This window comes from Trichechus manatus, unplaced genomic scaffold, assembly GCF_000243295.1.
Source record: "Trichechus manatus latirostris isolate Lorelei unplaced genomic scaffold, TriManLat1.0 scaffold00161, whole genome shotgun sequence".
NCBI classification, from domain to species: domain Eukaryota; kingdom Metazoa; phylum Chordata; class Mammalia; order Sirenia; family Trichechidae; genus Trichechus; species Trichechus manatus.
In genome coordinates this window covers 130283-141175 of record NW_004444097.1, presented here as the reverse complement: position 1 = coordinate 141175, position 10893 = coordinate 130283, and the positions used below count along the sequence as shown (strand labels likewise).

Below are 10893 nucleotides of genomic sequence, written 5' to 3'. Positions count from 1 at the left end.
GCCTGCAGACACCGGCGGCCGCAGACCGGCGAACACTGCGCCTCTGGGCCGGCGCTGCGCCCCCGCCGCCTGCGGTGTCAGAACTTGAGGGGAATGTGGGGGCATCTTTAATTTATAACGCTTTTCGTCTTCCACAGGGTGGGGAGGGACGCGCGGCTCTGCCGTCGGGAACCGGCGCTCCGGTGAAGTAGCCGTCGGCGGTCCGCCTGCACCTGGCTGTTCCGCGCCGCAGCCGCGCAGCCTCTGCCATGGCGGGAGCCGGCGCTTGGAAGCGCCTCAAATCTCTGCTGAGGAAAGATGATGCGCCGCTGTTTTTAAATGACACCAGCGCCTTTGACTTCTCGGATGACGTGGTGCATGAGAGGCTTTCTCGGTTTAACAAACTTCGCGTTGTGGTGGCCGATGATGGCTCTGAAGTCCCGGAAAGGCCTGTTAACGGGGCGCACCCTGCCCTTCAGGCCGACGACGATTCCTTGTTGGACCAGGACTTACCTTTGACCAACAGTCAGCTGAGCCTGAAGGTGGACCCCTGTGACAGCTGCAGCAAGCAGAGAGAATTATTGAAGCAGAGAAAGGTGAAAACCAGATTGACCATTGCTGCCGTTCTTTACTTGCTTTTCATGATTGGAGAACTTGTAGGTGAGTTGTGTTGCCAACTCACTTTCTATTTACCTTGCCTAGAGAGTCTTGTCAAGCTTTTATTGCACGTGATTTTAGGCTTAAACTTTTTCAGGAACTTTATTCTTTATCAAGTATCCTAGCTTTCTGGTGCCGCTATGACAAATACTACAAGTGGGTGGCTTTATAAAGCAGAAGTTTATTTTCCCACAGTTTAGGAGGCTAGAAGTGTGAATTCAAGGTGCCAGCTCTAGGGGAAGGCTTCCTTTCTCTGTTGGCTCTTGAGGAAGGTCCTTGTCTCGGAGTTTCAGCTCCTGGGTGGTCTTCATGTGGCTTGGCATCTCTCTTCCGCGTCTCTGCTTCTCTCGCTTGTTTGTTTAATCTCTTTTATGTCTCAAAAGAGTTTGACTCAAGGTTTACCCCTACACTAATCCTGTCTCATTCACATAAGAAAGACAACCCATTCCCAAGTGGGATTACAACCAAAATCACTGCCTCCCAGTCGATTCCGACTCAGAGTGACACTATAGGACGGAGTAGAACTGCCCCATAGGGTTTCTAAAGAGCTGCTGGTGGATTCAAACTGCTGACCTTTTGGTTAGCTGCCAGACTGTTAACCACTGCGCCACCAGGCATCCAGCCACACGCATAGAGGTTAGGAATTACAACACATGGTGGGGGGAAGGGCACAATTCAATCCATAACATTCCATTTTTTGGCTCACCCCAAAATTCATGTCCTTCCCACTTGTAAAACACATTTACTCCATCACATCATCCCAGAAGTCTTAAATAAACTCCAAGTCCAAAACCTCATCTTCTGAATCATGTAAATAAAATATGGGTGAGACCTTAAGTTGTATTCCATCTTGAGGCAAAATTCCTTTTCATCTGTGAACCCATAAAATCTAGATCACAAATTACCTGTTTCCAGAGTACAATGGTGGAGCAGGCACAAGGTAGACATTTCCATTACTAGTGGGAGAAATTGGAGGGAAAGAAGGGATAACAGAAAGTTCAGAACTCATCAGAACAATTTATATTAGCTCTCAAGGCTTGAAAATAATCCTCTCTTTTCTGAGACCATTTAGGCAATAGCCCTGCCTTCCAGACTCTGAGTGTTGGCCATGCCCTCTGGATTCTGAGTAGAGACCCTGCCTTCCAGGCCCACTGAGATGGCAACTATGCTCCCTCAGCTTAGGCGGCCCCATTCTTCTAGCCCATCTGAGTGGTAACCACACCTGCTCAGCCCCTGCAGGCCTCCTTTTGCCACTTGAGCATGGCAGCCCCGCCCCCTCAGCTGTGGTCTGCTGCGCCTGCACTCCAGCACTGAGTTGGGAAGATCTGAATCTTTGAAACCTAGGAGACTGTGGCCCTGCCCTTTGAGAGCCAGGAGACTGTGGCCCCACACTTTGAAACCAGGAAGGCCCTGCTTCCTTCCAACAGTTCTGCTAATCTTCGAGCTGCTCCAGGGATGGTCCTTTTCTTTCCTTGGAGGACAACAGATGTAGCTCCTTTGGCCTGTTTCCTGCCTGTAGAATTCCAAGAGACAGAGACATTCTTTCCTTTCTTCTTTCTCTGTCCCCTTCAGTCTAAGCTGATGGGTTTTCTGTTATGGTAGTTGGTTAGATCCATCAGTCACAGGCTTAGTCTCTTTAACAAAAGATTGTATAGCCATGTCCTTCTTGAAAATTCTAGGACACGTGTCCTTAGTTTGTACAACAGAATTTTCCAAATCTTTAAGATTTGTTTTCATTTTGCACAGTTCATTTTTAAGTACAGCTCTTTCCTCTCACATTTACTATAAGCAGCAAGGAGAAACCACACAGCCCCTTTAAGATCTTGCTTAGAAATCGCCTCAGCAAGATTCCAACTTCATCACTTACTAGTTCTGCCTTCCACCAAAGATTTGGACATTAATTTGGACAAGTTGTTTGCCATTGCATGAAAAGCATTACCCTTCCTCCATTGACCACTCTTGTGTTCATCATTTTCTTTTAAAGCCTCACCGGAAGCACATTTAACATCCACATTTCTAGTAACATTCTGTTGCTGGCACCATATGTATTCTCTAAGATGATAGAGACTATAGCTCTTTTGACTTCCTTCTAGCCTTCACCATAATTGTCTTTGACATCCTCTTCAAGGCAGTCAAGACTATTACCATTATAAAAAACCAAACCCATTGCCATTAAGTCAGTTTTGACTCATAGTGATCCTATAGAACAGAGTAGAACTGCCCCATAGGGTTTCTGAGGAGCGGCTGGTGGATTCAAACTGCTGACCTTTTGATTAGCAGCCAAACGCTTAACCACCGCATCACCAGGGTAGGCACCTTAAAACTCTTCCAGCCTCTACCTATCACCCAATTCCAAAACTACTTCCACATTTTAGGTATTTGTTAGAGCAGCACCCTACTCTCAGTACCAAAATGTGTCTGAGTTATCTAGTGCTGCTATAGGAGAAAAACCACAAGTGGACGGCTTTAACAAACAAATTTATTTTCTCACAGTTCAGGAGACTAGAAACCCCAATTTGGGGTGCTGGCTCTAGGGGAAGGCTTTCTCTCTTTGTTGGCTCTGGAGGAAGGTCCTCATCTCTTTGAGATTCTTCTTCTGGGCAATCTTCATGCAGTTGGCATCTCTCTTCCCCCATCTCTGTTTGTCTTGCTTGTTTAATCTCTTTTATATCTCAAAAGAGATTGACTCAAGACACACGCTGCACTAATCCTGCCTCATTAAAGACAACACATTCACGAACGGGATTATAGCCACAGGCACAGAGGTTAGGAATGACAACACATATTTAGGGGACACAATTTAATGCACAACATCAAGATATTGATCTCATGATGTGAAAAGGCCACACGGTTCCAAAATGCAGATCAACCTAAGTACAACATAAACTTCGAGAGATAACTTTTGCTTCTTGTAGTTCTTCAGACACCATGTCAGTGACAGTAAAGGACATTATCTTTATTGGCTCTCATGTAACTTCTTCCTTTTTTCATTCCAGTAAACCACCAGGTTAATTTTTGCAAATTTAAAATAGTCATTGATTCTAAACTTACTTAGAATCATGGAATTTTATGGTATGAAGGGACCTTACTGAATACCTTTGCCACCTGTTGGTTTTACACATGAGGAATCTTAGGGCCCAGAGCGGTTAAATAAGTTGTGAGGTGATTATGGAAGAGTCATGTCTGCAGTCCCTGTCTCTTGTTTTTGTTTTTGCTTTTTCCGTATACATTTTGACTTAAGGGGTCTCTTTGTAGCATTTTCTTTTATATTTATATCCAAGAGATATTAAAAATTAAATAACACCAATAACATGGAAGTTTTTCATTGTAAGGGGAATCTGAAGGGGCCCAAAGGGCTCCCCAAGAGTTTTATGAGCTTGAAATTTTTGTTTTTTAATTATGCGAGTAATATATTCTCACTATAAAATGCATTCTTATTTTAGAAATTATTTTCATAATCGCTTCAATGTAACTGTTAACCCCTCTTAGTGATAGTTTACAGAGTGACATTAGAGAGATGATTCTCCCACGTTGTCTCTTAATGATGAACAATGATGAGAACATAGGTGACAGTCCAGATTTAGGATGCTTGTTGGAGGTTGTATGTAGGAAATTTATATACATTTCCTACCACTCTTCCCCAGTGCTCATTTCAGGCATTCTGGTCTTCTTTCTCTTCCTAAGACTCCCAAAGCTTTTTCCTGCCCTAAGGCTTTCAAACTGTTTTTAATCTTGCTATAAGCAAGAAATGGAACCCTGGTGGCACAGTGGTTAAGAGCTCAGCGGATAACTAAAAGATGGTCAGTTCAAATCCCTAGCCGCTACTTACAAACCCTTTGGGGCAGTTCTCTTTCCTATAGGGTCACTATGAGTTGGAATCTATGGTAATGGGTTTGGGTTTTTTTTATAGCAAGAAATACACTTAACACTGTGACCAGTGTAGAAACGTGTATAAAAAACAAAAACAAAAAAAAACAAAAAACCAAACCCATTGCCGTCGAGTTGATTCCAACACATAGTGAGCCTGTAAGACAGAGTAGAAATGCCCCACAGGGTTTCCAAGGAGTGGCTGGTGGATTCGGACTGCTGGCCTTTTGGTTAGCAGCTGAGCTCTTAACCACTGCACCACCAGGGCTCACGTATATGTATATATAAATGTATGTATAACTGAAACAAAAGTTTTATTTCATGTGATATATGTTAATGTTTTTATCAGTTGTAGTCCAGGAAATTGATTTCATGGTTCACTAATAGGTCAGGGCCTACAGTTGGAAAAACACAGCTTTATATTTACTGCCAGTTCCCGTATCTTCGATTTATCATTCATGTCTCATCTCAAAAGACACCTTCGAGAGACCTTTTCTGACTGACTAAAGTAATCCTCTCTTCTCCCCTGTCTCCTCCCCAACTTTCAAAGCCTTCAGCATCTGAGATTACTTTATTTACTTATTTGATATCTGCCTTCCCCTACTGAAACATAAATTGAATTCCCAGAGTTTAGAACAGTGACTGGTATAGAATTGACACTCAATTAATTTTTGTTGAATTATTTAATTTTTACTATATTAGAGAAGTACAGAAGCTTATGTTGTAAATTAAAAGACAGGGGTGAAGCTGTGGCCAGATTAGCATGGTCTCAAGAGACTTAAGATTCAGTGACTTGAACAAATTCACACAACTGGAATATTGACTCATTCAACCAGTAATTTTTGAAATTAATATTTAATATTTAAAGCTAGAGTAGCATTAATCACAAATTTCCACCTTAAGATTAATTAAGTTTATTTCACCTAGATAAAAATCATTAAGGTATAATTGTCCTGACTTAACCGTTTTTGAAATCCCATATTTGGGAGATACTGTTTTGCAAAAGCCACAGTATTTCCTTGCAAATACTGACTTTATTTTCAGATGTGAAAATCTTTTATGGAACAGTACAGACTACTGTTAGGATAGGCATTAACCATATTATTCAGAATGTTATATAGAATTAAATTGTATATAATAGAGCATGCATTAAAGTGTCTCAAAAGCACTTAAAAAGAAATCATCTTATCTATAGGGTCACTATGAGTCAGAATCGACTTGATGGCAACAGGTTTTTTTTTTTTTTGTATGTAGGAAGTATGGACTAATAAAAAATGAAGTAATTTTTTAAAGATCTGACAGAGAAGGCTTGATTTTGAATCTTGGCTTTGCTACAGCTTTCTCTGAAACCTGGGACAGGGTCCATTCTTTTCTTTCTTCCATTTAGTGAGCATTTTTTGGGTACTTACTATATGCCAGCCACTGTGCCTCGTGCTCTGGATATACAATGGACAACAAAATTATTATGATCCCTACTATCTGAAGCTTTTAATCCAATGGAGGAGACAGACGTTAAACACAAGAGTAAATTTAACATTCAAATCGTCTAAAATGCTATGAAAGAAAAAGAACAAGGTGCTATAGAAGATAGTAACCAGTGGAATATAGTTTATGTTATGAGCCAGATACATTTAAACTTGAAGAAAGACTAGTAGGAGTTATCCAAGCAGAATAAGTGGGGAAGGAGTTTTCCAAGCAAAGAGAACAGCATGTACAAAGATCCTAAAGCCTACAATCCTTTAAATGAACTAAAAAGAAGGCCAGTGTGCTGGAGTATAGTGAGCAAGAGGGGAAGAGGCATAAAATGAGTTTAGAGAGGCATGCAGGGGAACAGATTAGGCAGGTCCTGATAGGCCATGTTAAATGAGTGTAGTTTTTGTTCAAGTGCAATGGGAAGCCAGTGAAGGATTTTAAGCAGAGGAGGGGCAAGGTAGGATTTACCGTTTTAAAAGATCACTCAGGCTGTTAGTGAAGAATGGATTGGAAGGTGAAAGAATGGAAGCAAGTAAACTGTTGCAGAGGTCCAAACAATAAATGATTATAGCTTGGACTAGAGTGGATGAAAAAAATGTATTGATTGATAAAAACTCTAGAGGTAACATTGACCAAATTGGCTGATGGTTTAGATATGAGGAGTGAGGAGAGAGCAGTGTTAGGAACGTCTCTGAATTTTCTCACCTGAGCAGCTGAGTGAATGGAAATGTATGTCATCTACGAAAGGGAGAGAGAATGCAGAGCAGGATTTGTGCATGGGCTCACGCGTTGTTTTTGACATGTTAATTCATGGAATAGCCAAGTAGAGATGTCTAGTGGGCTGTTACATATGAATCTCCAGTTCAGAAGAGAAGTTGAAATAGAGAGATGGTATATAATGCCATGCAAATGGATAAAATTACCTAGGGAGTCCAAGTCTTGAGGAACTCCAACTTAAAGAGTTAAGCAGAAGGCAAACAAGTGTCCAAGAATCCAAGAAAAGAGAATATTACAAAATGGCAATAAGTAGCTTTAAGCTGCTGAGAAGTCTAATATAAGAATGAAATATCCTTTGGATTTAGTAATACAGTTATTGATTACTTTACCAACTGCATTTGTGATGAAAAAGCTTGAAGAGTGAATGCAAAGAGACTTCCAGGTAAAAATGGCAAATATTTGTGCATCTGATTTTGCGACCTCCTGAAGCTTCTCTTCAACTACAATAAAGGGATTTTTTTTTTCTTTTTAGGATATAAATCCACACAGATGGGGAAAACTGGACAGGGGGCAATAGCAACAAAAATTTTGGAAACTAGAAAGGAAATAGACAAGAGGTAACTGACTTACTAGACCAAATCCTAAACCGGCAGTAGGGAAAGCCAAGAGCCAACCCAGTTTACACTAGAGAAGTGGTTCTCAAACTTTAGCATGCATCAGAATCACCTAGGAAGCTTGTTAAAACACTTGTTGCTGGGCCCCATCCCCAAAGTTTCTAATTTAGTAGATCTGGAATGTTGGTGTTAGTTGCCTTCAAGTTTATTCCAACTCATGACAACCCTATGTGTGCAGAGTAGAACTGCTCTGTAGGGTTTTCAAGGCTATGACCTTTCAGAAGCAGATTGTCAGGCCTACCTTCTGAGACACCTCTGGGTGTATTTGAACAGCCAACCTTTCAGCTAGTTAACTGTTTGCACCATCCAGGGACTCCTAGGTCTTGAATATGGCCTGAGAATTTGCATTTCTGTCAAGCTCCCAGGTAATGCTGAATACTGCTGATCCTAGGACCACATTTGAGAACCACTGTACTAGAGAATTCTCGGTAACCCCAGAATTGGTTGTATCAGGTACTTCTGGAAGTGTGGGGGAAGAGGAAGGCAAAGAGAGTGAGAGAGGGGTTTATAAGAGAATAGGACTGGTTAAAACTGGTTTAAGAGCCAGTTAGATATAATCAGTTCTCATTTTGCACGGTAATGCGGTATGGTAAAAATGCACGAGGTGAAACCGTGCAAAGCAATCTTAATAATCAGTGTGAAAAATTACAGTTGTTTTTTGTCCAGACTTTCAGAACTCTTCCTGTTGGCTATAAATGCATAGGGAAATGAAAAAATAGAAAAGCTATTTAGTATGCTATAATTTAAAACAGTAGGAGTATTGAGAACTAAAGTATTTTATTTCTTTGTAAAAAATGTATTAAGAGTAGTTTGAATACTGCTTACAGTCTTCTCGTCTGATAACTTAGAACACAAAGTGAGCATCTATTCTGTGCCTTGGTGAATTGTCATACTCCTTTCTAAGTTTGGGTCAGTTTCCAACATTTTATCCACTTTATCCATGACACTTGGTGTCATGAAATATCTCTGAAGTTTCCTTTAATACAAAGTTTTTTCCAACCTCACTTCCTCTGGGACATCTTCATCCTTTTTATCACAGACACTTTTCTTTTTTATGTCCTTAAGTTCAACTTCACTAAGTTCTACTGGCTACATATCTAGAGTCATTCTCATAATCAGTTCTTTCTTCTAAAACTTCATGTACATTCAATTCGAATCCTGCAAAGTTACTTATACCAAACCAAACCTGTTGCCATCGAGTTGATTCCAACTGATAGTGACCCTATAGGACGGAGTAGAACTGCCCCATAGGGTTTCCAAGGAGCGGCTGGTAGATTTGAACTGCTGACTTTTTGGTTAGCAGCCATAGGTCCTAACCACTACACCACCAGGGCTCCTCTTGTACAGTGAAGTAAAAATGCCTACCACTTAAACCATTTCTTCCTGTCACTTACTCTCTTTCACCATTTTCAAATTTTCTAACATATCCAATTTCACTTTAATTGTTATCACCTTTTATTTCTTTGCTGCACTTTCATCTTTGTTGACCAAATCTCACTCTCAGTTTTTCATTTTTTGTAAATTATCTCTTGGGTTTATCACTGTGAGACAAGGAAGCAACACTACATGTTTTGCTGTCTGCGTAAAGTGAATAACAGATGCACCATGACGGGGTATCGGTAGACTTTGAAAGAAATGGTATCATTGATGTCTGATCATGATTAGCATCTGTTATTTATGTAGTGATTTATGGACTAAAGATAGTAGTAGCAAAGTTTGTACTTTTTGCAACAATTCACAGTTAATATACTGTGGTAACTGAAATTTGAATCTTTTTTGAGTGGGCTGGTGTTATTTAAACCCTGGTGACTGAAATTCACGCATATTGGAACCATGCAAAGTGAGGACTGCCTGTGTCTTCTCTACTCCATAGAGTAACAGCAGGCCCCAGTAAGGCTGGAAAATACAGTCATGAAAACAAGAGAATTTTGGGAACATATGTTTATTGAATACTAAGGTCTCCCTGTGCACTTCTCCAATGCCAATAACCAGCTCTTTATCCTCCAAACAAGATAATGGAGGGGTTTTCTTTGAGGAAGCTGATCAGCCCAAGAAAAAAGGCCTGAAGATACCGACATTGAGATTCCTCAGCAGTCTAGCCAAATCACTGACAGGAAAGCTTACATCAACAAGAACTACCCTAGGTGTTCAGAACTTTCGGTTAGCCTTTTTTTAAGCATAAATAGGAAACTAAGGATCACCGAACATCTGAAGATAGGCTTTAATATGAAAGATAGAGACTAAAACAAACAGGGAAAAAAAAAAAAAGAAAACTTAGAATAAATAGACTATAAAGGGGAAAAAAATCAAAATATTATAATTAGTGTCCTCAGAAATGAGAGAAGATCATGAATCCATGAAACAACAGGCTGCTTTAAAAAGAAATTCAGGGTAAAGAAGAGAGCTTTTGAACAATAAAAAAACATTATACTAGTTGTCACCAAGTTGATTCCAACTCATGGTGACCCCATGTGTGTCAGAGTAGAACTCCATAGGGTTTTTGATGACTCATTTTTTTTTTTTTTTTCCAGAAGTAGATTGCTAGACGTTTCTTCCCGAGACACGTCTGGATAGACTCAAACCTCCAATCTTAATAATAGGAGAGAAAAAGCAAGAAAATTAGAATATCAGTCCAGTAGGTCAAGGAATCAAATAATAACAGTTTGAGAAATAAAACAGAAGGGAGGAAATCATCAGTAATTTAGTCTAGGAGATTTCCCCATAGACTGTGCTTCCATATTGAAAGAATCTGCAAAAGTCCAACAAAATGGGTGAAAATAGACCCATACGGGGGCAGAGGCAACATGACACCCTAGACAAATGCACCACGCCGCCCCTCTGCAGCAAAGACCTGAAAACAGATGCAAACATCAGTCCTGGAACCCTGAGCATCAAATGAAGGGATAAAGAACTAGAGCAAACACCGAATGGAAAAAGAAACTGGTGGAAAACAGAGAAGGAGGAGAGATGTAGAGTGGAGATCCCTTGCAAACTAACACAGCACAGTGTGGCCATCTTGAATCACAGCCACCAATGACCCTGGACAGGGAGTACAGGAAGGCAACTTCATGAAGCTCCCAACACGAGACAGAGTACCCGGTAACCAGAGAAACACGCTTTCCCAACCCACACCCTTCTGGTGATTAGAAGCAAGAACCCCCCATTCCAGCAGTTCCCACTGCCTGGGTCCACAATATGAGCTCCCCCGGCCAGGCCAACGATGCTCCGTCTTGCAGCAAGCTTTTTTTTTTCTTTTTTTCTCCCTCCCGTCTAGCCCTACATGGCACCTCCCTTCCCACCAGCCAGCAGATCTGCCCAGCCCCCACCATGGCATTTTTTCTTTTCTTCTCCCACCAAGCCCCATATGCCCCCCACCATTCCCATGGGCCCCCACCATGCCACCACGGCTGGAACGGAAAAATCTCAACGTAGTAAAGGGCACCTCTACAAAACCAATAGCCAGCATTGTTCTCAATGGAGAGAGGCTGAAAGCATTCCCCCTGAGAAGGGAAACAAGACAAGGATG

At 41.1% G+C, this 10893-nt stretch overlaps 1 protein-coding gene across 1 annotated transcript in view; it reads left to right on the top strand.

Annotated features, from left to right (window-relative positions):
• Positions 1-99: 99 nt before the first annotated feature.
• SLC30A4 (solute carrier family 30 member 4) overlaps positions 100-10893 on the top strand; it is a 37633-nt gene continuing 26839 nt past the window's right edge. Inside the window, exon 1 of the mRNA XM_023740669.1 lies at positions 100-639. Within this exon, the coding sequence (XP_023596437.1) occupies positions 249-639 (391 nt within the window). The 5' untranslated portion in view covers positions 100-248. The remainder of the gene's footprint in view (positions 640-10893) is intronic.